The sequence below is a fragment of the Ambystoma mexicanum genome, chromosome 2q, assembly GCF_040938575.1.
Source record: "Ambystoma mexicanum isolate Mex_15411 chromosome 2q, UKY_AmexF1_1, whole genome shotgun sequence".
Lineage (NCBI taxonomy): Eukaryota > Metazoa > Chordata > Amphibia > Caudata > Ambystomatidae > Ambystoma > Ambystoma mexicanum.
This window is the reverse complement of record NC_090924.1, coordinates 792,125,990-792,153,739: the sequence shown is the minus strand read 5'-3', so window position 1 is coordinate 792,153,739 and position 27,750 is coordinate 792,125,990. Positions and strand designations below refer to the sequence as shown.

General features: G+C 44.9%; 1 protein-coding gene across 1 annotated transcript in view; it reads left to right on the top strand.

Annotated features, from left to right (window-relative positions):
* PITRM1 (pitrilysin metallopeptidase 1) overlaps positions 1-27,750 on the top strand; it is a 1,609,076-nt gene that overhangs the window by 1,041,712 nt on the left and 539,614 nt on the right. Inside the window, exon 22 of the mRNA XM_069648021.1 lies at positions 15,969-16,040. Coding sequence (XP_069504122.1) covers positions 15,969-16,040 — 72 coding nt within the window. The remainder of the gene's footprint in view (positions 1-15,968; positions 16,041-27,750) is intronic.

Here is a 27,750-nt window from a genome sequence, read left to right as displayed (position 1 = left end):
GGCACGCGACGAACAGATTCTCGCGCTTAAAATCACACGCGCTTTGTATTTCACACGCGCTTTGTACACACGCGATAAAAATCACACGCGCTTTATATTTCACACGCGAATTGTATTTCACACGCGCTTTGTATACTCGCGCTAAAAATCACACGCGCATTGTATTTCACACGCGCTTTATACTTCACACGCGCTTTGTATACTCGCGCTAAAAATTACACGCGCATTGTATTTCACACGCGCTTTATATTTCACACGCGCTTTGTATTTCACACGCGCTTTGTAGTTTTCACGCTGCGTATAGCTTTTGGCGAAAAGGATCTCTCGCGCAATAAAACACACGCGCTTTTAAAATGGCACGAGACCAACCTCTGCTCGCGCTCGGAATACAAACGCTAGAAAGCACGCGCTCACTTGAATACGCACGTTACAGTCAAAATCTCGCGCTAAGGAATACCGCACTGGAAACACAAGCGTACACCGATAGTTCAATTGTTTTAGTTGAAACACTACTTTTAACGAATTTTCAAGGAGACTGTATTTAAGATGAACAGATTTACAGTAGAAATAAAGTCACTTATCTCCTTAGCGAATTCACAAAGATTTCCTGCTTTTCCTATCTTCCAAAACGAATTCCTGCCAGCTGAAGACTTCTCCTGAACCCCCAAGAAAGTAGCCGCTCAACTGCTGAGATCTGAAGGATAAAATCCACCAGGCCTAATACTAAAGCAGGAGCAGCCACTGAACACGTCCTCTCAGATGGGGTTTTGATGATGAAAGGCACAGAGTGACAGTTTAGAATGTTCATTGTTGTTCAGCATTGTCTTCTAGCCAATCAGAGCTGTCACTGTGAGGCTCCATCTTGCCTTGGGTCAGAACCATGATTCTGAATCATTAAGTTAAGGCCTAACCAACTATAATGGAAAACTTCCCACCCACACAAAGCTAATCTGAAAAGGATAAATAATGAAAAGGAAACTTGAATAAGAGAAGGAAACCTGACAGTACCCCCCTCCTAATGCCCAGTCTCTGGGCCTATCTTGTGTGGGTATTTAGCGTGAAACTTAGCAACTAAACGGGGGGCATGTACATCAACTGAATCTTCCCAAGATCGTTCCTCCGGTCCATATCCCTCCCAATCAATCAAATACTGCAATCTTCCCCTCACTTTCCTAGAATCCAAAATTTGTTTAACCACAAATTCCTCAGATGAATCCTCCAAAATCACAGGGGGAGGTGGTGTTCTGAATCTAGCTCCTGAACAAACTGGTTTTAAAAGACTAACATGAAAGGTAGGATGTACCTTCAACTGCTTGGGTAATTTCAATCGTACTGCCACAGGGTTGATGATTTTCTCTACCTCAAAAGGGCCTACAAATCTTGGACTGAACTTATTCTTCCCCTTAATTTTCAGGTATCGGGTAGAAAGCCAAACTAAGTCTCCCACCTTATATTCAGGACCAGTTTTTCTTCTCAAATCGGCATATCTCTTATATTTCAACTTATTTTCTCCCAGAACCTTTTTTGCTCTATCCAAGTTATTTTTCATTATCAACAAGCGATCTTCCACTCTAGGATTCCCTGAATCCTCCTCCAACACCTCAAAACTCAGAAAGCGAGGATGAAACCCACGACCCAACAAGAAAGGGGACATAGAAGTAGCATCTTTTCCACAATTATTGTAAGAGAATTCTGCCAACCACACCAAATCCACCCATTCCTCTCTAGCTTGTAAATAACACCTTAAAAACTTCTCCAATTCTTGATTTACTCTCTCCACTTGTCCATTACTTTCCGGATGATACCCAGAAGTCAAACTAACTTCCACTCCAAGTTTCTTACAGAAGGCCCTCCAGAATTCTGAAATAAATTGAGATCCCCTGTCAGAGATAACTTGACTTGGGAGTCCATGTAGTCGAACTACACCTTGCAAAAAACTATGAGCCAGTTTTTCCGCGGTAACCTCTCCCTCTATTGGTAAAAAATGTGCTTCTTTAGTAAGAAGATCGACCACAACAAGAATGGTAGTACAACCCTTATCTTGAGGGAGATCTACTATGAAATCCATAGAAATTGTGTGCCAAGGACGAGGAGGAACAGGTAACGGCTCCAATAAACCATGCGGCTTCCCAACTTGACTTTTCGCTTGTGCACAGACTACACAAGTTTTAACAAAATTCAATGTGTCTTGGCGAATTTTTTCCCACCAAAAATTTCTTCGAACCAGTTCCAGAGTTTTTCTGAACCCAGGATGTCCTGCTAAAATGGATTCATGACAATTTCTCAAAACCTTTTCTCTCAACTCATCAGTAGGTACATAAAGCTTATTATCAAAAAAAGGAAGATTGTCTTTCAACTTTCTAGCTGGATCCAGTCTCACCCACTCCTCCATCTTCTGCAAGGACATATTTTGACGAACTTCATTCAAAAAATCCATTACTTTAATGGCTCCAGCTAACAAAAAACGTTCTGGGGCAATTATAGGTTCTGGTTCTATAATCTCTTTGTCTTCACTTCCAGGAAATTGGTGAGATAACGCATCAGCTTTTTTGTTCTGACTTCCAGGTTTAAAAGTCACAATGAAATCATAATCTGCAAAGAACAAAGACCAACGAAGTTGTCGTGGAGACAAAGTTCTTGCAGATTTTAAAAACAATAAATTTCTGTGATCAGTAAGGACCGTTACTGTATGTCTTGCTCCTTTAAGAAAATGTCTCCATTCTTCAAAAGCGGACTTTATTGCTAACAGTTCCCGATCAGCAATTGTGTAGTTCACTTCAGCAGCAGAAAACTTTCTAGAAAAGAATGCAACTGGATGTATTTGACCAGTAGTTTCATTCCTTTGAGAAAGCACCGCCCCCAACGCTAAATTTGAAGCATCCGCCTCCACAAAAAAAGTTTTAGAAAGATCTGGATGAATTAGAATTGGACTAGAAGTAAATCTTTGTTTTAACTCTTGAAAAGCCTTTTCTGCTTCAAGGTCCCAGTCAAATTTCACTCCTTTTTTCAAAAGTCTCGTTATAGGAGCAACCAGTCGAGAAAAACCTTCTATAAATCTCCTATAAAAATTGGCAAACCCTAAGAAACTTTGTATTTCCTTAACCTTAGTAGGAGGGGGCCATTCAAGAACGGCTTGCACCTTTTTAGGATTCATTTCTAAACCCTTAGGTGAAATTATAAAACCTAAAAACTCCACAGAATCGGTATGGAATTGACTTTTTTCCAATTTGGCAAACAAATGATTTTCTCGCAATTTTTGTAACACCAAGCGCACATGTTTCTGATGTTGATCTAGGTCAGAAGAGAAAATCAAAATATCATCGATATAAACGACAACAAAAATATCCAAGAATTCTCTAAAAACCTCATCAATGAAAAATTGGAAAGCCGCTGGAGCATTACATAGACCGAATGGCATAACTTGATATTCAAACAGCCCAAATCTGGTCTTAAACGCTGTCTTCCATTCGTCCCCTTCCTGCACACGTACAAGATGGTAAGCTCCTCTCAGATCTAATTTAGAGAAAATATTTGCTCCTTGTATTTGATTAAGCATTTCTGAGATGAGAGGAAGAGGATACCGGTTCTTAATAGTGACTTTATTAACTGCTCGATAATCTATGCAAGTTCTAAGCGAGCCATCCGGTTTTGGTACAAAAAATAAAGGAGAGGCCGCAGGTGACTTAGAATGACGAATAAATCCTTTGGCCAAATTTTCCGACAAATATTCTTTTAAATAATCATTCTCTTTCTCAGTAAGAGCATATACCCTACTACTAGGCAAAATTGTTCCTGGCTCCAGTTCAATTTTACAATCAAAGGGTCTATGGGGTGGTAATTCTCCTGCCACTTTCTCATCAAATACGTCCCAGAAATCTTTGTAACACTGGGGAAGTTGACCCACTACAGCTCCCACATCATGACCTCCAATTCCAGTCTCAGCCAGAAAACTAGATACGGAATTACTTTGTTTTACCTCTTCCTCTAAGAGACTTCCTGAAAAGCAATTCTCTTTACAAAAATCGGATTGCATGTCAATTGTCCTAGCACTCCAATCAATTAGGGGATTATGAAGAGTAAGCCAAGGCATGCCTAAGATAATCTTCAACAAAGGGGCATCAATTAACTCAAATGAAATTATCTCTCTGTGACCTCCTGATAACTCCAAAGTTAAAGAACCAGTTCTATGAGTAATAGGACCAGAAGATAAACATGTACCATCAACAGCCCTAGCCTGCTCTACAACCTCCTTCAGAATAATTGGAATTCCCAACGATTTGGCCAGACCCCAATCCATGAAATTCCCAGTCGCACCAGAGTCGATCATTACAGGACCATTTCCCTTACACTCCAAATCAAAAAATAAGGATACATTTATGGTTATATGAGGAACCGCTGTCTGCACCGTATTGGCGATCTGTTGTACCTTGACTGCTGAGGAAGAAGTCTTCTTGGGAGTGTAAGGACAGTTTCCTAAAAAATGCCCACCTCTTCCACAGTATAAACACAAATTATTATCTCTCCTCCTAGTCTTTTCCTCCACTGTTAACGGACCTCTGATTCTTGGAGATGAATTATTCCCTTTGGGTCTACTCTCTATTTTGGGTCTATCTACTCTAAGTATAGACTTTACATCACTCTGACCATGACGTCTCTCTGCCTTCCTTTCACTCAAACGGAAATCCAATTGAATAACCAAATCAATCAGACCTTCACAAGTAGGAGGGCGTTCAACTACTCCAGACAAGGCATCCTTTAACTCATCTCTAAGGCCCCGATAAAACAACGAGGCTTGTTTAGTCTCGGGCCACTTGCTTTCTAACACAAGGGACTTAAATTGTGTTATATAAGCAATCAAGTCTCTATTACCTTGTTTTAATTCTAAAAGTTCACCATCCACTTCCAGAGATAGCTGTCTTCTATCAAACATTTTTCGGAATATCTCTAAAAAGTTGGTATAATTTTCTAAAACTGCACTCTTTTGACTCACCAACAACCCAGCCCAAGCAGATGCTTCCCCAGAAAGATATGACAACATAAATGTTATCTTAGAAGCATCCGATGGAAATAATTCTGGTCTACTCATAAAATGTAATTCACATTGTGTTAAAAACACCCTAAATCTCTTGGAATCCCCATGATAACGTTCTGGGGACGCCAAAGGCACTGGCATAATTATACTCCTTACCCCTTCTGCCACTGTAGGCGCCCGTTGTATGTGTGGTAACTGATCTTCTCTTTCTAACTCTGGTGGAGAACCTGCGCCCCCTGAAACCTCATCCTCTCTCCTCTGTTGAATTTGTGTAACTTTAACACTTAAGTCATCCACCTTTTGACTAAGTAAAGCATTCTCATCCCGAGAAATTTTCAACTCCTCCCGTAACTCCCTAATCAAAGATCCTAACATCTCCATGGATTCGTCGGGGTTCATGACAGCTCGGGCGGACTAAATTATTGGCCTTTCATTCTGTCAGGCTGAGAGGTCCTGTATCCGCGGAAGCTGCTGAACCCCCGACAATCCCCCTGAGATGTATTTCCCAGAACTAGTTTTCAATACAGCTCTGTAAACTACACCCCAAAGGGAAAGGGGGAATGGGACAACAAAACAACACCAGGCAGACTGCGTCAAGGCTAATCAGTGCTGAACCTGCAGAGGATAAAGAATAACATATACACTTTCTTAATTCACTTACTTAACCTTATGAATGGGAAGTAATTAATCCTTAACTAATAATTGAGAATCCTACCTGGTTCTTCTCTTGAAATTTCTTAGAGAAGCGGATAAGAAGCTGAAAATCTCTCTTACTTGCGATACTAGAAATTCCCAGCAACTTCTTACATTAGGCAAAACTGGAAGTTTTAGTTCTTTGTTTGTCTTTTTCCAACTTGCACTGGTAGTTCAATTAGATTGTCTTTAAAATGTTCTTTCTTGTAATATCAAAACTTTTCAAACTATTTATAATTATCTTGAGTCTTTGAATCCTTGAAGAAAGAGGAAAAAACGTGCTAACTGCACACGCAGGTTATTTCCATTAATCGTTGAACTTCACATAGAAATCTTCCTGGTTGAAGAACACGCGCAAACGGATGAAGACGCGCAATCCAAGTAATCCACACGCGCAAAAATCCACACGCGCAACAATTCACACGCGCAATGGTCCACACGGGCAAAAATCCTCCTGCGAGACACGCGAAATAAGAACACCCGCGCTATTGAGTTCAAAAGCAACGAAGTGATTGGCACGCGCAAAATTACTCGCGAGGGAAAAAACACACGCGCACTCACAAGGCACGCGACGAACAGATTCTCGCGCTTAAAATCACACGCGCTTTGTATTTCACACGCGCTTTGTACACACGCGATAAAAATCACACGCGCTTTATATTTCACACGCGAATTGTATTTCACACGCGCTTTGTATACTCGCGCTAAAAATCACACGCGCATTGTATTTCACACGCGCTTTATACTTCACACGCGCTTTGTATACTCGCGCTAAAAATTACACGCGCATTGTATTTCACACGCGCTTTATATTTCACACGCGCTTTGTATTTCACACGCGCTTTGTAGTTTTCACGCTGCGTATAGCTTTTGGCGAAAAGGATCTCTCGCGCAATAAAACACACGCGCTTTTAAAATGGCACGAGACCAACCTCTGCTCGCGCTCGGAATACAAACGCTAGAAAGCACGCGCTCACTTGAATACGCACGTTACAGTCAAAATCTCGCGCTAAGGAACACCGCACTGGAAACACAAGCGTACACCGATAGTTCAATTGTTTTAGTTGAAACACTACTTTTAACGAATTTTCAAGGAGACTGTATTTAAGATGAACAGATTTACAGTAGAAATAAAGTCACTTATCTCCTTAGCGAATTCACAAAGATTTCCTGCTTTTCCTATCTTCCAAAACGAATTCCTGCCAGCTGAAGACTTCTCCTGAACCCCCAAGAAAGTAGCCGCTCAACTGCTGAGATCTGAAGGATAAAATCCACCAGGCCTAATACTAAAGCAGGAGCAGCCACTGAACACGTCCTCTCAGATGGGGTTTTGATGATGAAAGGCACAGAGTGACAGTTTAGAATGTTCATTGTTGTTCAGCATTGTCTTCTAGCCAATCAGAGCTGTCACTGTGAGGCTCCATCTTGCCTTGGGTCAGAACCAGGATTCTGAATCATTAAGTTAAGGCCTAACCAACTATAATGGAAAACTTCCCACCCACACAAAGCTAATCTGAAAAGGATAAATAATGAAAAGGAAACTTGAATAAGAGAAGGAAACCTGACAGTATCCTGCTATCCCTCCTGATAGGGACAAGCGTTTGGATGGCTGGGCGAAGAAAGTGTTTTCTTCAGGGGGTATGGCTCTTTAGGCTGCCAACTCCGTATGTGCCTTGTCACGTTTCACGCACACTCTGTGGAACTGTGTTTCCTTAACGGCTGAACATATGTTATGCTTGATTTATGCTTGATTCAAAATGGCGCGGGCGCGCAATGCATTCTGCGAGCGCTCCGAGCCATGTTAGATATTTACTTCACACCGCAGTGAAAGGCACACATTTTGCTGAAGTGTTAGATTCACAGTGCTGAGACAAACATGCTTTTCCAAAACCTGGTATGCGGTCAAGGCCATTTCTGCTGGGAAAGCTAATGTTGTTATGGCTTGTTACTGTTCTCCGTGGAGCGTGTTCTTAGAGCAGGGAGGCCCTGCGTTCCTTGGGGGGAGCTCTCGATTGACCAAGCTGGCAACCGACGGCTGATCCTCAACTGCGCACGTGCAATTTCCAGAAGGTTCGAGAATTAACTCCCCTTTGTGGAGTGTCTATATATGCAGAAACCCGGAGGGGGTCAGGTGAGACTTCAGCCAGAGAAGGAGGCCCTGTCTGGCCTTCCTGTGAGCTGTGGCACTCTCGGCCTGGTTGTCTCTGGGGTCTTCCAGCCGTTTCTGGACGAGATGAGGAATTATATTACGCTCACGGTGATGTATTTCTTTTGGACTTCTTTACTTCTTCTGTGATCTATGTCCATATTAGTTTTATGAGTTATTTCTATGTACTTGTAATCTTTGAATAAATAGCCGTAAGAGCTGATTATCTTCTAAAGAGTGCGTGGCTGTGAGTTATTGTGTCTGTCTGTTTATGGGTTGAAGTATTTGCTCTATAATTGCGTTGGTGATTTATGGTTGTTCCGTGCACTTTTCAGCGGAGAGCAATACAACATATTGCCGAAGGGGACGAACAGGATGGTTTTCTTGCTATGGTCCAGGATGGCAAGGATGCCATGTGTGAGGCCGTTCAGTCGGGTTTGGACATGGCAGATTGCGTCAGCCGGTCCATGGCGGCAAGCACCCTAATACGCAGGTTTGCGTGGTTGCGGAAGTCGGGGGTTTGCTCCTGATGTGCAGGCCCGGCTCCTCAACATGCCCTTTAATGGTGTCCATCTTTTTGGCAGCAAGGCTGACGAGAGCCTTGAGCGGTTGCAGTCCTCCAAAGCTGCAGCAAAGTCGTTGGGCGCTGCTGTTCGCCAACTTCCACCTTTTTGTCCTAGGGAACAGCAATGGAGGGGAGGTTCCTTTCGTTTTACTCATCCTCTGGTAAAACGAGAGGAGCTGCCAGTCAGAGGGGCCACCGTAGGAGTGCCAGAGGTGGTAGACAAGGTACTCGAGGTGCCAAGGCCGCTCGGGCTGTTGCCTCTTTGCCCTCAGGCAACGCCGCAGCCGCTTCAGCTCAGTCGTGAGGCCATGTCCCATGGTTCGCCGGTTGGGGGAAGGCTGGCGCAGCATCTTGCAGAGTGGCGCGCTATTACTTCAGATGTGTGGGTTCTGGAGATCATAACCCACGGCTACTGTTTTCCTTTCCGGCAGAGGCCTCAAGACAATCCACCGGGGAATCTCTCTTTGAAGAGTCCGGATCCGCTCCTTGCGCAGGAAATTCAATCCCTGCTGGAGAAAGGCGCCGTAGAACTGGTGCCTGTAGCGGAGAGGAACAAGGGATGGAATTCCCCTTATTTTTTGATTTCCAAGAAAGACTGGGGATTGAGACCCATCATGGACTTGCACGGTTTGAACAAACTCCTCAGGAAGGACAAGTTCAAGATGGTTACTCTCTCTCAAGTCCTCCAGGCCCTTCAACTTCAGGACTGGTTGGTGTCTCTCGACCTCAGGGACGCTTATTTTCATGTGCCGATACATCCAAAGCACAAGAAGTACCTGAGGTTCGCGGTTGGCGACTCGCACTTTCAGTTTCGGGTCCTGCTGTTCGGATTGACCTCCGCCCCGAGGGTTTTCACCAAGCTCATGATAGTGGTGGCAGCGCACCTCAGGAAAGGGGGGATTCACGTCTACCCCTACCTGGACGATTGGTTGATCAGGGCACGCTCTCCCAAGCGAGTCATGGATCATCTGTCAGTCACCTGCCACTCCCTCCACAAGCTGGGCTTCTCCTTCAACTTAAAGAAGTCCCATTTGACACCAACTCAGAGGCTCCAGTACATCAGAGCAGTGATCGACACGTCCCTGGGGCAGTGTTTTCCTCCCCAGGTGAGAGCTCATCACATTCAGCAGATGGTGCACAAGTTTCACCTTGCCCAGATTCTCCCAGCATTCGAGTTCTTGAGACTGCTCGGCCTCGTGGCATCCTGCATTCTTCTGGTGCCAGAGGCCAGGTTGCGGATGAGATCTTTACAATGGGCACTCAAGCTCCAGTGGTCTCAGTCCTCCGGCAGGATGTCGAACCCTGTTCAGGTGCCGTCTTCGGTCGCCCAGGACCATCTGTGGTGGGCTGACGAAGGCAATCTGATGAGGGGGGCTCAATTTTGGCTTCCCTGGCCGGAGGTGAGGATCGTGACGGACGCATCCCTCACGGGATGGGGGGCTCATGCCAACGAGTTGACAGTCAGCAGTCGTTGGTCTCCGTCGGAGTCCAGACTCCATATCAATCTGTTGGAGCTGAGGGCCGTCAGGCTAGCCCTGAAGGCTTTTCTGCCGACTGTGCGAGGAAAGAATGTCCTGATCCTGAAGGACAACACAGTGGCCATGCACTACCTCAACAAAAAGGGGGGGCAGGGTCACTTCTTCTGTGCAGGGAGGCGATGCAGCTCTGGTTCTGGGCAATCCAGCAGGAAGTTTCGATCTCGGCAGTTCATCTGGCAGGAGACGAAAACGAGAAGGCGGATGCTCTGAGAAGGCAGAGCGCGATCTCTCACGAGTGGGAGTTGGCTCAGGAGATTCTACTGGAGATCTTCGCCCTTTGGGGGACCCCTCAAGTGGATCTCTTCGCCTCCAGTGTCAACCGGAAGTGCGAGAGGTTCTGCTTGCGGGAATTTCCTCCAAACGGAGCCTTAGAAGACGCGTTCGTGATGGAGTGGTCGTTCCCACTGCTGTATGCGTTTCCTCCAGTCCCCGTCATCCTGCAAGTACTGCGGAGGTTACGGAGGTTCGGTTCCCGGATTCCTCATTGCTCCGGCGTGGGTCCGGAGGACATGGTACCCGGACCTTCTCGACTTGTCCGTCTGCCCCCCACGTCGTCTACCCTACCGAGACGATCTGCTCTCATGGGAGGGGGGTCAGGTTCTCCATCCAGAGGTCGGTTCCCTCAACCTTCACGCTTGGTTTCTGATGGGTTGAGCTATAAGGCTTGGGACCTCCCTGAAGACGTGATGGAGTTGTTGCTTTCGGCCAGAAGGCCCGCAACAAAGTCCCTGTACCGTTGCCGTTGGAGAAAGTTCTGCTACTGGTGCAGGGTTAAGAATGTGGATCCTTTTGCATGTGAAATTCCCATGATTGTCTTTTTTGCTTTCTTTGGCCCACAGGGGCCTTCAAGTGGGTACCATTAAAGGTTACCTGGCGGCGCTGTCCATATTTAAGCGCTCGTCTGAAGAGTGTTCCTATTTTAAAATTCCTTTAATTTCTCAGTTTCTGAAGGGGCTCACTAATGTGTTCCCTCCGTCACCTTTGCAGGTGCCCATTTGGGATTTGAACCTTGTTCTCAAGTTTCTGATGGGTGCTTTGTTTGAGCCTTTACATTCATGCCCTTTGAGACTGTTAACTCTGAAAACTGTATTTTTAGTTCCGGTCACTTCCGCTCGCAGTGAGTGAGTGAGTTACAGGCACTTTCAGTTAAGCCACCCTTCACTGTGTTTTATAAGGACAGGGTTGTCCTTGGAGTTTGTTGTCCTTTACTTCCGAAGGTGGTGTCGGAATTTCATTTAGGCCAGAAGGTGGTTCTTCTGGCATTTTATCCTCCTCCACATCCTGGTAAGGAAGAGGAGAGGCTCCATAGGCTTGATCCTAGGAGAGCGTTGCGCTTTTATAATTCACGCCTGTCCCGGGTCAGAGTGGACGATCAGCTCTTTATTGGTTACTCTGGAAAGCGTTTGGGACAGGCTGTGACGAAACAGACTTTGTCTCGCTGGATTATTTTGGCTATCTCCGAGTGTTACCGCTTGGCAGGTAAGGACCCACCAGTCGGCTTAAGGGCCCATTCTACCAGGGGTATGGCTACCTCTACTGCCCTGCAGAGGGGTGTTCCTATTCGCAACATCTGTGATGCAGCCACCAGGGCTTCGGTACATACTTTTGTATGTATCTATTCCCTCGATTCCATCAGTGGCAGGATCTGGCCTTTGGCAAGGCAGTCCTATACTCTGCAGTTTGATAGGTCATGCTAAATTTCTGTTTTCAAAATTCTTTTCCCACCTCCTTGCATTGGTACTGCTTTGGGAGTCTGTCATAGATATGGAATACGTCGGAGGACCCAATCCCCTCGAAAAACAAGTTACTCTCTTACCTGGAAACGTTCTTTTGATGGGATGGTCCAACGACGTATTCCATATCGCTCCCTCCCTACCTGCCCCGCTACTGAATTTCTTATGCGATTGTAGCTTACATTTCCGCAAGGCTTTCTGTGGTCAAACTGGCAGTGGTTTGGTGCCACACGTTCTGGGGGAAAAAAACTACAACTGAGGCTACGGGCGTCGTGCGTCCTACTTATAACATCTGGTGACGTCGGCTCGACGGAGGCCCTCGAGGACAGCGTATCGACGTAATCGACGCAGATGCCGAAAATTTTCCAAAGCAGGACCGCTGTGGTGATTACTGTCATAGATATGGAATACGTCGTCGGACCATCCCATCGAAAGAACGTTACCAGGTAAGAGAGTAACTTGTTCTTTTGAAACAGCTCTGCTTCTTTTGCAATGATTTTGCTCTGTGGGCAGCCAAATGATGGGTTTTGGCAGTGGTCTCCTGTGTTACCACTGACATAGGCAAAAGTAGATGGTGGCCTATTTTTCAGATTTTCACTGCGCACTTTCTGGTGATTTCTAGCGAGCAGCATGCTTTCCAGCGGCCATTTCTGAGGTTTCTGCTGCCAGCAATGCACAGTGATGTTGCAGGGCTTGGACCAGTGGGTTAAGACATCCCACACCTGTAGCAGCATTGAGGGGGGACCTACTAGTGCAACTTCAGCAGTTGTTTAATCAGGTTTTCAATTTTGTCACCATTCATGTCGCCAATAGCAATTTCCATTGTATCAGTTAGTTGCTGAATTCTTCTAGTCATTCTCTTGATTTTAGAGGCAATCCATTTAATCTTGTCCCTCTGTTAATTTTAATGTTGATAAGACCCCTTGCACAGGGATCTATTATAAGACATATTCAACTTGACATAGATTAGAGAATGGTCACTGTATGGCATCTGAATCACTAAAATCGTTTATATGCTCAAGCATGTGAACATTCTCACATATATAATCTAGCGTGGCCGATTTACTGCCACTACGCAATGTCTATGAGATAGTAGATTGATGACTCGGTGCCAAGTTTATGAAAGCCACAAAAACAAAAGTAGAGTGGCTGTTTGATTTATTTTGCAACAACAATGTTGTAATTGTTATTTGACACAATGCAATTGCATGCTGTGGGCGACATGAATGCCAGCTTGCTGATATTCTTGCTGAAAGGACTGCAGATTGAAACCCATGCAAAAGTATACCCTGATGTTCACCTGGACAGGAAGGTTGGGTGGTGCCATGAAATCAATGGCAAGCCTTCACAGATCTAAAAATCTAGCCTTGCTGAGACAAACGGTAAAAAGAAAGGTTCTGCTACCACCCTACAGCAAAGTATTCATTTAAGATTTGCACATTGATACTACTTACACAGGATTCAGGAAAAGCTGTTAGGTGACTTTGAATGCAGGGAAATAATGCTTTCAAAATGGAATTTAAATTGAAAAGGCAAACTACTTTCTTGATTATCAAACACAAGCATGGTTCAGATCAATCGTGCTCTACCTACTAAACTTGTGTATGGGAGGAAAGGTCCTGGAGACCCCCTCCCCTCCATTTTAACCCCACGTGCAGATTATGATTTGTCCACCAGCCACCTATACGCCTGTGGCCAGGGATGCGAGATGGCTGCAGGACGACCCATTTGTATGCACACATTGACCAGAAAGCTAATCCCACACTCCATTTTGTACCACAACCAGACTCCACAGAGGCCTGTGGTACCATTTACATGGTACCACAGGCCTCGTAGATAAAGGTTGCCTGCAGAGCTGCAGCTCTCCCCTCGAGATCACGCTCAGCGAGCCTGTCATCTCCCTCCTCCTCCTCCCTTCTGCGTCCCTGCAGAAAGCCTGTTCCCATGGGAGACTAGGCACGAACAAGCTACATGACAAACAGCGTCTATCACCTTCTGCAGTCCATAGCTGACCTGCGGATGACCGGGCAAAGGCTTGGGTTTAAAGAAAACAATCTCCACAAACATGCCCCGTCCCCTTGCAAGACCCCACATATATGACATACACTGTGAATAACCTCCCAACCTTGTTCTCCTTTTGAAGTAACAGATATGGATCCTACGCCTGTGTGCCACCCTGGTTCACCCATACTGTTGAATCCCTCTGTGAAGGTTATAAATCCTCTCATGTAGGTGTGTACTAAGGAGCTAAATTCAGAAAACGAAACAAGAAGATTCTCACCTATTCTTAATGCACATGAAGCTATTGGTCATATGTCTAAGCCCCCTACTGTTCAACGAATATTATCTTTTGAAAAACACTCACACTAATGTATATGTTGATTTACTCGTTCGATATAATACAAAGTACACAATCCAGATGTTCACTGGCTTTTCAAATATAAATGTTTTCACAAAATATGTTCAACTTACATACTGGTCCAAATGTATATAATGCAAGACGGTAAAGTTACAAGACTGTTGTAGATAGAATTTACTTTGTAACATGGTATTCATGGTAAACGTAAAACATATAACCCATATAATGATCATAAGCTTGCGTATTGTTTGATGTACCTGCAACCACACTGGCCTGATCCTACCTCGCATTCTAAATGATTTGCATATAACGCCATAAAGCAGACCAGGTAGAGGCCACAGGGCTCACTCTACCTTCTCCTGCAGTGCCGCTTACTCAGCCCCCACCTTCATCCTCCCCTCAAGTCAGGCTGACACCTTGATGCCCTTGTTTTATTGACGATGTGATGCTGTAATTGTAACCTCTCACCCCTCCGCTAAGCCTGCACCAAGTATCCACCATCCACTAAGCCCCCAGCCCCATAAAAGCACCATAAAACTTGTTCCACACCCCTAGATCTTGGTTAAAAGAAATATAGGCTGCAAGCCTCTCATCCCACTGCCTCTTGATGTACCAGCTTTGTGTCCTCTGACCACATAGTATCCAAGCTCGCCCCAACCCCGACTGACCATGGTGGTAGTAGATTTGTGCCCGCAAGACAAGGCAGCTGAACTCATGTATGGCGTTTTTTACGATGATGAGATAAGAGCACCTAGAGTTGTTTTTTCTCTTGTGATGTGAGATTAACAACTTGTAGGATTTACAGGGCATTATGAACTATAGTAAACACTGAATGAGTATGTGTGACCACAAGGGCAAATGTTAGTGCAGTCAATATGTATCAATTCAGACATCTCCTGATCCGGCACTCCACCCTGATGAGCCCAGCTTACCTACAAGCATCACCATGACCCCACGTGGAGCCTTACCAATCCTGGAGCTTCAACCCTTTAGAGTCCATACTGCTTTTCCCCTTTGCCCAATCTCATAGATTCATGTAATCCCTAGCTCCCACGTCATAGGTGATGTGGTTTTGCAACAAAATGCAGATGCATTCTTGTGTTTGGCAGAGCGCTCTCAGAGTTTGCAGAGTTCTCTGCTTGCCCTATTTTGGTTTTATGGATAAACTCACTTTTTACCTTCACTCGCACTTGGTCTTGGTCTCATTCCCTCCTCGCGAGTGTCCATTATTGACTCTCATTGGTGAGTTTTTTGTTGCATTTTTGGGGATGCTCACTTTCACTTGTATCAAAATCAATGTACAGATAATGGCCTGCTGGCCTTCAATAGATCAATAAATGTCAGTGCTACAGCCAACGTGTGTTTCGACCTTACAAGGACCTCCTCCGGGCCAATACAAATATTTACTTGCCCAGGGGAGGACCTGTATGGTTGAAAAACATGTTGGCTGTAGCGAGGAATACAATGATTGTTGCTTATGCCATCTGAAAAAAATCAGAGACTGATATTTATTGATCTATTTTCTGTACATTGATTTTGATAAAAGTGTAGTAGGTAGAGCGCGATTGATCTGAACCACACGTGTTTAATTTTGGGCTAAGGTCAGACACCTGTCCAGATCATTGCAGCTAACCCTCTTAATTTAACGTTGCCTTATTAGCAAGCAAATTACCTCAAACCTACGATTAACCCTTCTTTAGTGTTCTATGTACTTTCTTGAAGAGTCTCTTGAACTCTGCAGCAAGGTACCTCTGCTTTCGTTTGGCTGATGCCTATATTTGCTCTGCTCACAACAGTTTTACACTTTATTTTTAAAAGATTTACTGAAAAGAAATCAAAAATAGTTTTACTTGGTCAAACTTTGTTAGAATTAATGTGTACTTAACACTGTTCTGATTGCAGAAATCGTTAAGCCTTCCTCCTATTGAAAGTCATCAAAATCTGTCTTCAAGAATCACAAGGAAACTCATTTCTGTAAGTATGCGCTCCATTATGCTGAGTGGTTGCATTGCTTTTAATGACCTGTAGCCTGTGAAGCATACATTTAAGGAATATAGAAGTTCCTTTCTGACCAGAATGTAATATTTGCTCTGAGCCTAACCTTTGCCCAGCGCCAATGTTAGTAATGTAGATGCTTTATCTTGTCTGTTGAATTAGCAACTTGTACTTGGATACATTTTCCTCTTACTCTGCTGTCCCGCCCTTTTCCTCCATATTTTTGGTTGTTACCCGGGAATGGGGAGGCAGGGCAAGCGGGGGGTGCCCCGGGAGTATCAAGTAATTCGAGACATGTGTATTAAGGTACAGGCATGTGTGGCACTCGCAGGACCTCCTTTGCTCATGCTTCAGCCTCTGAGCCTTTTTTCTGAGGAAGTGGAAGGAGCTTTTCGTGGAGCAGCGCAGGTTTAGCCATGCTAAATTCCCTTTTTGTTTGCTCCGGGTTAAGAGTTTTAAGGCGTGTCTTCTGAAGCAAATATTTTTCAGTGGCGTACACTCCTTATTTAGGATGTTTGGTCCCTTATCACAAATCGGGCTTATGTTTTTTAAAGTTTTAATTGTGACACATTTTTTGCATCTTCATCTGATGTTGTGGGAGGAAATTATTTACACAATTAGTCCACAGAACATCAAGGATTTCGTAGCTAGCAAGGTAATTAGTCCCTTCTTTTCATAGGCAATCCTGTGCAGGTGACATGTTCTCTTTGTGTTGCCTGATCGATAGTCGATCCTCTGATTCTTTAAGCCACTGAAAGGAGCCATGAGGTTACCCATGAGGCTTTGATTGGACTCTGTACTGAGGAGAAATGGCCTTTCACTGGGATTTGAACTTGGTAGAACCTAGTGCTTCTTTTACAGAACAAAAGGTTGAGGGCTTTTTTCTTGACAGTATGGCATTGTAATTTCCGAACAGTTAATCAGTGTATCGGGGTAGAACATTTTTGGGAATTTGTTCTTACAGAGAAGTCTTTCTCAAATCATTTAAGACATAGGTATGTGCACTTTGGTATTATGTTTGGAATGGTTTACTTCCTCCCACAGATCCCTTATTTCAGCTATCTTCTCTACCACTAGCAGTCTTCAGGACCTTTGGTAGCCACCATGGGGTGCTGTGCATTTCAGCATCTGCTCCGCAAATGGCATTAGGGTAAATGGATATAAAGCAAGCAGCATCCCATGACCTCGGTAGCGATTTTTCAGTTGTCATGCCTTATCCCAAGCTTGACTTCAAGCCCTGCAGGCATTGTGAGTGGAAGATGACAGTTTTGAATTCCTACATATCGTTGTTGCTTTGGGGAGGAACACAATGCAGATGACTGTGGTTCGTACCTATCCATGCACCCTAACTCCATCTGGGAACAGTTTGCAAAACACTACACTTGCTGCCTCCACAAGGACTGGAATCATAACGCGTCAAAGTATCTAGGTTCAGATCCTTACCTTGGAGCTCCAAGCGGGTAAGACTGAAGAGCTAACACTTTGTTCTTGAGATGCAGACCAAAAAGTAAAACGGATGCAGAAATCCTGGAAGAGGTTCTGCCCAGCCATCAATGGGCACACTGTTCCTCTTCCAGAAAGGTAATCACTTCTGCTTACTTCAGGGATGACTCTTATCAGGCAACACCCCCTAAAATACAGTCCACCACCAGCTCCTCTCCTCTGGAGGTGGCAGATGAGGGATATTTTAGCCAACGTGCCAGTGATTGCAGTTCTAGTGGTGGAGGCAGGGCCCACTCTTCTTGGAGAAGCCAGCAGATGCACCGCTTCTGAATTCAGCAGTATGTGTGCTTGCTTGGTAGCAAAGGCTTCCTCCTGTGCTGTATGGCTCTGCCTTTGGGCATTGATGTGCCAACTTCCTCTGCTTCAGCACAGACACAACACTGGAATTAACTACTGTCTCTAGAGGGCAGTATTTTACCAAAATGACCGCATTGTGTGATCATGTATTTTGTGGTCTGGAACCCTTGAACTCTGGTAAGGTGGAGGACTTCCCTGAGGGATTCTGTGGCTAAGATGAGGAGCTGACTGGACTGGCTTCCAACCTCTAATGCCAGTGCCCAAGCTTGATTTCATGCAGTCTTTGTCAAATGTCCAAGCTTAAATGTCTTTCCAGAATACCTTGCCAAGGCGGTAGATACTTTGGGACTGTTGGGTTGGGAGGATAGCTCATGGGCAATGCACTTGCCTTGGAAACCAGGTAATGAGAACTGGCACATGTTTGCTACTCGGTCCCGTGCTTAGAGCCTGGACTACGGCATAAAGCGCAGTACAAATAAAACAATGAAAACTTTGTTTGCTCTGACAAAACCATAGTCCTGATTGACCTAATCTACATTTTCGACCACCGTCCTGTGTGTGGCGTAGAGCCGCATCCATCCTGGCTGTGGACTGGGACCTTTTGAAGAAGAATCTCCCAGTCCTAACGCATCCAGGTTTTTTGTTTTTGCCAAAGTTCCTAGTGGTGCCACTGTGGAGTCGTGATCCACAGCTTTGCCCTGCATAGGGAAAGCAAAAAACAAATTGTCATAGGATGCAAGGTTGTTACTTCTTGCAGTTTGGTTTTGAGGGCTGTCAGTGCCACCTTTGCCCTGGCCACGTAGTCCCACAAAATGCTGAGCATGATCTGAGGCTGCTGAAAACTTATTAAAGAAACAAAGGATGGGTTGCCTCTTTGATGGAGGATAACGATGCAGCTGCACAGCAGCTTCTGCAGTCTAACATGGTTGCATGTGTGGCTCATACTATGGGCAAAGAAATTCTCCTGCCCAGACCTTCCTGGATGAGGTCATCCGGGTTTGCTCCTGATATCTAGTACAAAATCGTTGATATGCTGTCTAATGGCAACAACCTGTTAAGGGTGAAAGCCGATGAGTTCTGGAAGGTCTATGACCTAGTCAAATCCTTGGGTTTAGCCATCCAACAGCCCGCTGCCTCTTCTATGAAAGGACCTTTTTTCTGTCTTACACCACCTATGCTCATCGTGTTGGGGGCAGGCACCCTCCAGACAGCAGTCATAGCAGCGCTTACCCCGCTGGTCTAGAGGAAGAGGTTACCAGAGAGGCAAAGTTGGTGCTACCTACATTCTCTGTCCAATTTATTTTAAATTCTCTGTGGAAGGAAGGTTTGTCCCTGTACATCAAGGATTTGGTAACACACCACTGGAATCCCTTCTGAGGCTAATTTTTCAATGGACGCCATAGAGCTTGTGCCCACGTCCGAGAGAGGGAGCAGAAGGGCAAAAGCTTGCTTGATCTCGATTTTCAGTATGAATACAAACAATACAAGATCGGCTTTCTTTTTGATGCGTAAGCCTGGCGTGGCCTGCATCCCATCATGTATCTGCTGCTACTAAATTTGTACCTTTTGCAAGGACCAATTCAAGATGTTCACCGTGGCCCAGATTCTCCAGGTGCTTAAACTCAACAACTGGCTGTTGTCATTTGGTCTTCAGGACTCTTACTTCCATGTGCCAATCCATCCAAAGCACATGATGTTCCTGACGTTTGTGGTTGGGAACGCTCATTACCAATTAAGGGTCCCGCCCTTCGGCTTTTCATCAGCCCTTTGTCTTCCTCAAGCTATTGACTGTGGTGGCTGACCATCCCGGGAGGTCGTGAATTTATGGATTTCCATGCCTGGATGATTGGCTCATTGGAGGTTGCACCATGGGTCTGGTTTAATCCCACCTGCACCACACTGCTCCTCTTCTGCTCAACTTAGGCTTCTCCCTGAACTTCAAAATGCTGTGCATGCCCTCCTAGTTGCTTCAGTTGTTCATAGGGGCAGTTATGGACACACATTCAGACGTGGCCTTCCCGAGCAAAGGGACATGTCACAAACATCTTGAAGATGGCAAGGGTTTCCCAAACCAAGAGTCGGGTCCCAGCCTTTGCATTTCTGTCTCTTATGGGTCACGTGGTATCTTGCATCTTTGTGGGGCCTTGAGACTGTTTACGATTGAGGTCATTCTAGTGGCTGCTTTGACCTGGTCTCAATTTCACATGACTTCTTATCACAGGATGCAAAGGGTCTTTGCAGGAGAATATGCTAATGACGAGAGCCATTTTGTTAACCTAACTTGACCACTGTCCTAGATACCTCCTTGAAAGGTAGAGGTGCTCACTTCTCCAATCTGAATGTTGGTGGACTGTTGTCCCCTTCTGTGGCAAGGGAATACATCAATCTGCTGGTTGCAGGCCATCTGACTAGACGCGGTTGACTTCTCTACTTCCTTCCTTGCAAGGCAAGTGTGTCCTGATTCTGTTGGACAATATGGTGACCATTCATTGCCTCAGCACGCTAGATGGTATGGGGTCTGCTGCCTCTGTGCAGGGAGCAATTCCTCTTTGGTTATGTACTCTGGAGCACAGTTGTTGGCGCCCGTCTTGCTGGGACAGACAATATGGTTGCCCAAGGCTTATGCAGGTTGATATCAGTTTCCCAGGAATGGGACCTCTCCCCGGATGCTCTGGTGGAGTTCTTAAACCTTCAGGATACCCCTCAGGCAGACCTAGTCACCTTCAGTGACAACAGGAAGCACATGCTGTAATGCTCCAGTGAATTACTCCTAGAGGGAGCTCTGGGGACACATGAATTGTTAAAATTAACTTTGCTCACCTCTCTGCGTTCTTTTTGGTTCCCGTCATTCCGCTGGTTGTCAAGACTGCAAGAGTTCGGGCCCACCATAATCTTGAGCAGCCCTGACTGAACCCATAGAACGTGGTGTGTTGCCCTTCTGGACCGGTTTACTCTAATTCTGCAAGGATGTATTCACCAAATCCATCACAGCTTAGTGTGAGTTGCAGGAATCACGCCCTGACGACTGCTTTGCACAATTAACACAGATCCGTCGAAAGCATGGTCTGCTTTCCATGTCTGTGTTTGCTGCGCAAAGGTAGGAGGCGGATTGCGGTGCCAGTTAGGCAGAGGTATAGAGAGCATGGTTGAGGGTGTGGTTAGGTGGCATTGGACTGGCTGACTGAAGGGGCTGTGGAATGGGTCACAGAGGCGATAGGGGTAAGAGTCGGCGCGTAGGAGGCATTAGAGTAAGGAGGGATCGGGTTTGTTGTGCTTGGGGCTGGAGGGTGAAATAGTCTATTACAGAGCAGATTGGGGTTGGAGAACAATAGGCAATATCAGTGAGGTTTGTATTTGGCTTTTGGCATGAGGGGCCATGGGGACAGTGTTTGGTAGGAGGGAGTCTGTGGGTCAGGGATTTGAGAATTGGGGAGTCAGCTTTTCCACATAGATCTGTCTGGACATGACCATCTGCCCACCTTGGCGCATGCCGATGAGGGTGGATCTGCTCTCCCAGTCAGAAGGCAGCGTCTTCCACCCAATCGTCTACAGCCTCATGCTTGGCTGCCGAGGGGCTGAGGTCCAAGGCTTGGTAACTGTCAGGAGAACGTTCTGGATGTACTTTCTTCTAGGAGGCCCCCCACCAATTACATCTGTGCTCTCGGGTGGTGCAAGTTTTCGACTTGAAGAGGGTAGGGACTGGACACCCTCTTAATCATTCTGACCTCTACTCTTCTTGATTTACTGCTCTCCAGGACCTTCGGATTGGCCCTAGGAAGGTACGATGCACTCTTGTTTGGTTTTTAAGATGACCCCTGAGCTGAGCTTGTTCATTTCGATCCTTGCTGTTCTTCCAGGGATTGTCTAACCAGTTGCCATCATGCCAGTGTATGCTATGGATTTGAACCTTGGTGTAACATTTCCCATGGCTGCTCTGTTTCAGCCCTTGTGTTCTTTTTATTTGAGGTGGTTTTCTTGTTGGTCATCCCTCCCTTTAGACGGGGGAGTGAGATCCAAGCTGTTTCTACAAATCCTCCATACCTTGTTTCCTCTAGGTAGGAGGGTGAGACTGACCTTCTGTAACAGTCTTACTGGGTTTCCATGTCACAGAAGATTCATCTTCCTGTGTTCTACTCTTCTATTCACTCATCCAAGACGGAGTTGGTGTTTAATATTTGGAACCCAAAGAGGGATACCAGCTGCTATGCTTTTCAAATAAGGGACATCAGGAAGGATTACCAGAACTTTGATGGTTACACTGGAGCTTTTGTGGTTACCAGGCAGATCATGTGTTTGGAGACTATTATTTTTGCAACTTTTCCTCCATAGATTATTTGTTTTGAACCCTGTCTTGACCTTTTGGAGGTAAGTAAATAAAGACTTCTGCTTTACTTCCCTTGCCTGTTTTGCTCATTCTTATGGGGAAACTGACTAGTCCCTAAGACTATCAGCACTGTGAGACTATGAGCCTCATTACAGGTTGGGCAGTATTTTGGTGGTAAATCTGCCGAAATACCAACAAACTAATTTATTACCGCCACTTAATCTGGCGGAATTACCGCTGGATCACAAGTGGGTGCTGTAAGTAAATAAAGACTTCTGCTTTACTTCCCTTGCCTGTTTTGCTCATTCTTATGGGGAAACTGACTAGTCCCTAAGACTATCAGCACTCTGAGACTATGAGCCTCATTACAGGTTGGGCAGTATTTTGGTGGTAAATCTGCCGAAATACCAACAAACTAATTTATTACCGCCACTTAATCTGGCGGAATTACCGCTGGATCACAAGTGGGTGCTGTTAGTCTCCATTCATGCAGTCCACAGAACCCCGTGGGGATTTCGGTGGGATAACTGCTAGCATTAATTCTGCCAATTTTGCTGATGTTTGGCAGAAAGACTGCTAAATTAACACCTGCATTTTGCTGGAGGTTTTCCCGCCACCTCACCACCAAATCTATAGTACGGCTGTGTGGTAAAGCGGCAGTAACAGTTACCTCTGTTTTACCACAATTATTACTGCACCGCCGTACTTGTAATAAGGCCCTATGTGTCTCTTTATGAGTTCTTGTATAGTTATAATTGCACACATACCTTTGCAGTGAATGCAGTTAGGATACTTGTTATCCTTAAATCTTTTATATACATGCTTTTTGGGTGGAAGTGAATTGAGATCTGCACTCAGGTTGGAGAATAAGGGTTTTTGGACTGGTCAGGAACATGGGGAAACAGGATCAATGAGATCCTGTGAGATGAATGATTGGGCCTGGGTATCTGGTGCCATTAATGAATATCCACAAGCAACGCGGAGGTGAAGAAGCTTGTAAACCTATAATTTTTGTCTTGGAGCAGCTGTGGTCATACCCTCCTGTACACAAACCCGACTCTAGGGACGTTTTTAAGACGATATATAATTATTTTTATCTAAGAAATGTGGCTGATGGGGGCACCGCTTGTAGATGGCTATGTGGCAATGTTTGGGCCAGTTTTTGGTCATTGCATCTAAAACCATTGCATCTAATGCCATTCCATCAACATTTTTCCATCTAAAAAATGTCCATCTAATGCATTTTTTAGATGGAAACATTTTGATGGAATGGTATTAGATGGAATGGGTTTAGATGAATTGACTAGATACCTTTTGGGCCGGCAGAGAACGGTGTCGGGGGAAGACTCTCCGGTGTTGTTGTTATATTAATAGAAGAAAGGGCAGGGATTGTGGTGGAGAACCAAATCACAGGCACCAAAAGTATGCTGGCCATCCAAATAAGTATAATACTCAGCGGAGTTAAAGAGGATGTTATTAGTAAACATCTATTGGCATAGTTTGTGTAGATTGGATACCATACTATCTTGAATGACGTGACAGAATGTATAGCGAGTTGGTCATCTGTTTGGGTGGACGATTTGATTTTGTCCGGTGACTTAAATCCATTTTGTTTTTCTGAGCCTAGTATGTGTGTGGGAGCGGGGGCAGACCCTCCTCTTTGGGGAAAAATGAAATGGTGCAAGAGATGGTTGGAAAGCTTGAAAGCATTTAGTTTGCATTGATTGAAGGGTTCGATCAAGGGTGACCTACCGAGCCAGATCACTTGGGCTAGAGGCTACAGACAGTCCATCTTAGACTATATGTTCGTTGACAAGGGTTTATTCCATCTGTGTGTATATTATTAAGTGATTCCTTCGTATTGGAGTGCTCACGATATGATTACAGCAGAGTTTAACATTCCTCTTGGCAAGAGGAAAGGTCATACTCTGCCTTAAATCATGGTCAATCAAGGTGCCAATAGAATATCATGGAATCACTACAAAGCCTCACTCATGAACTCTGAGGTTGCAGGGGTATTGGCCGCTTCTTCCCTGGAGTGAAAGATGAACAAATTTAATTCCAAGCATGTCGACTGCTTTCTTGGGGAAATATTGAAAAAAGCGTAATCCGAATTCAAATCGGGGCCCATCAAGCATTGCCATCAGTTTGATATTAGTGTGGGCTTGAAAAAGGGCTGCCAAAACAAGCTTATCGTATTTGGTCCAGATCACATAAGGCTCAGCTTCTTCAAAATGATGCCGAGCTAATGTTGGATTCATAGTGCAAATCTGATACAACATCTTTCTGGCGTCTCATGAATAATCTGGGGAGAAACAAGTCAGATTTGCAGTTGAACCCGATCAGGCAACAACACTTGGTAACTTACTCTGAGGCAACATTTAGATGAGCTATTTCCCATAATGTGGGATATGAAAGGAGACAACTGGTATTTGGCAATTGAATTTGAGGTAGTGTTTGATATAATCAAGGGACTTAGTGAGTCCAGAGCGCTGGGTCTGAATAGGCTCGCAAATATGGTATTTAAAGAAGTCCCCGCCAGCTGGAACACGATACTGACCATATACCTCTGCCAAATAATAAAAGAACATCTCTTGCCGGGTAGTTGGCAGACTGCTCTCCTTATTCCAATTTTCAAGCGGCGGGGACCAGAATAATCCTCGAAACTATAGGCCTATCTTGGTCCTAGACGTGTGACCTTGCTGTTGAAACATTTGGAGGTCTGGTCAACTCGAGTAGGTTGTATTCAGAAATGGCAGACCTGTTTCCGGACTAATTATGGCACCAATCTGAATGGTCTCCTTCTGAGATATGTCCAAAACCTTGCCCTAACTGTGAAAGTTAAGGCCATATATGTGGCAAGTATAAACTTAACGGCTTTCAACATGGTTAATAGGAATCTTGTATGCCGGAAGCTGGCAAATTGGAACGTCCCAGGTGGGTTGTTAAGACTGATAATTGCCCTGCATGATGAATCAAACATAAGGGTTACATTGAACGTGAAGCGGTAAACAAGAACAATCCGAACCTTCTCAGGAGTGAGACAGGGATCCGTATTAGCTCCCTGTCTTTTTAACTTGTACGTGTCAGATGTGGGAAAGTCACTGAAAAAGAGTGCATTAGCATCTCCTGAGCTGAGTAACCAAGGTTTAACGTGGCTATCCTACACGGGTGATTTTTTTTAATTTAATGTTCCGTCTGACGATGTGGGGTATTAAGAAACTAATTGATGCATTTGGGACATATTCACAGACAAATAGTTTTATTAATTCAACATAGCTGTAAAGCCTACCAAGGCCTCCATAAGAGGGCATCTCCTGCAGAAGACCACTGGGTTAATAATTCAAACAAAAAAGGTTGACTAGAAGTATGGTACATTTTCAACCCTCCCGGCCCTAAAATTTTATCAAGGTAACATTATTTCTAAATTACTCTATGGCATAGAACTGTATGAATATTCAACTTTGAGTTTGCTGCTAGGCCTAGAGGCTCTTATCTGGTGGAAGTTGTTCAATGTTCCAAATTCATTCCCAGTGGGTATTTGGTATGAATTGGGCATCCAATCTCTAAGATCGAGGGGGATGTAGAATTATTTGAACTTGCATCAGAACATTTTAACTGCAGAGGATGATACCTTCTAAGGGGGTGTCTTGAGTGCTATGAATGTCTTCAATGAGGGGGGTGCCGTAAATGCTCCTTTTTTCACTTGCAAAAGAATACAAGTGCTTTTTTGCAAGATAGATGATCCAATCGGGAAGTGTTACAATTAAGACCAGAGTATACGAATAGACGCTTAATAACTTGGGATTGGATCAAAACTATTGAAAAAATGCATGGCTACCCTTCTTTGACTTATTAGTTGACCAAGAACAAGAAACTGGGAATTTTAGCTCCTTTTTTTATCTAGCTAGCCAAGTCGATCGTAATTTGATGTTTCGTTGGAACTTAAATTGGACAAAGGAAATTCTTTAGATATCAGATAATTGATCAAACCGAGATTAAATGTAGATACTGTGCTGTTGGGAATGAGGTGGAAACAATCAAACATCTAGTGGTGGAATGCTCTTTTCAAATGGATTGTGTCCTCCCACGTATTCATCTTTGACACATGTTGTCAAGCTTCAGCTGCTTTGGAAAACAATTTCGGCAGAGGGCGCTGTGCGTCAATGGCGTTTAGTCGGTGTCCCTTGAAGGCCTCAGTCGAGGAAGTCATCGAAGGCATAGCATGCGCAGCGACCATTGGCTACGGTTCTGTTTTTCCATGACAGCAATAGCTTTGATGAAATTCGGCGCGCCTCACAACTTGTGACGTCTTTGCTAAATCTTCGACATCGAGATGTCTTCATCATAGACACAGACAACTCCAAAGCCCGGTTTTAAAGTGTCGGGATTGCGGATCGAAAATGTCCCCGACTGACCTGCATCGGATCGGTTTGTGGTGTCTTGGAGCGGACCGTGACACCTCCGACTGCTCGAAGTGCCAGTCTGACTGGAAAGGCCTTGAGTGAATGGAAGGGGAAGTTGAAGGTAGGCAAATTCCCTAGAAAAAAAAAAAAATCCCCTACCCGATCCGTGAAACCTTAAATTGTGGAGTCAAGAGGAGACTGTCCTCGGAGGAAGGCCAAGTGACCCAGGTCTCACTCCAATCTTAGTCCTCGAAGTCGAAGAGAAGGCACTGTAGGTCGTCTTCGTCTTCGGATGCTTCCCCCAGAAGAGTTGCTTGTCCTATCAAGAAATCCACTCCGGCTGAGTGGGAAGCCTTCAGGGCTGAAATGCTTAATATTTTTAAAAAACAAAAACCTAGCCATGCTCCTTCAGAGCCTTCAAAAGAAGCCGGAAAGGAAAGGTTTGTCCTAAGTCTTGCGTGCCCTTGAGCCTGGGAAAAGGGCCTGAGCCACATTGTGAGTCTTCAAGGCCCTAATCCAATGTTTCTTTGATGTTCTCCATCCAGAGGTCAAAACACTCACTTCACGCTTGGTTTCTGAAAGGCTGAGATATAAGAATCAGGGCCTCCCGGGTGACGTAATGAAGGTTTTACTTTCAGCCAGAAGTCCAGAAACAGTCTTTGTACCGTTGCTGTTGGAATAAATTCTGCAACTGGTGCAGGGAAAAGAATGTAGACCCTTTTTTTTAATGTAAATCTCTGTTTCATCCTTTCTTCTATGTTTAGCCAATCTGGGTCTCCAGGTTGCTACTCTTAAAGGCTACTTGGGGGCTCTGTCCATCATTGAGTGCTTGTCAGAGGAATGTTCCTACTTCAAAATTCCACTGGACACAATTTCTGAACGGGCTATGAATTCAAATTCTACTTCCTCCTCCAAGCCAAATATTGCTGTGGGAGTCTGTCAAAGATGAGGAATACGTGGGAGGACACAATCCTTTTGAAGAACAAGTTACTTTCCCCTGGTAACGTTCTTTCGACTGGATGTTCTTCCCACATATTCCTCTTCGCCCTCCCATCCTACCTCTCAGTAGAATATCTTGTGCTATTTCAGCTTCCATTCCATGAAGGCGGAGTGTGGTCACTCCCTTGTTTTGCGGGCATCTCTGCTGTTAAAGGGGGAA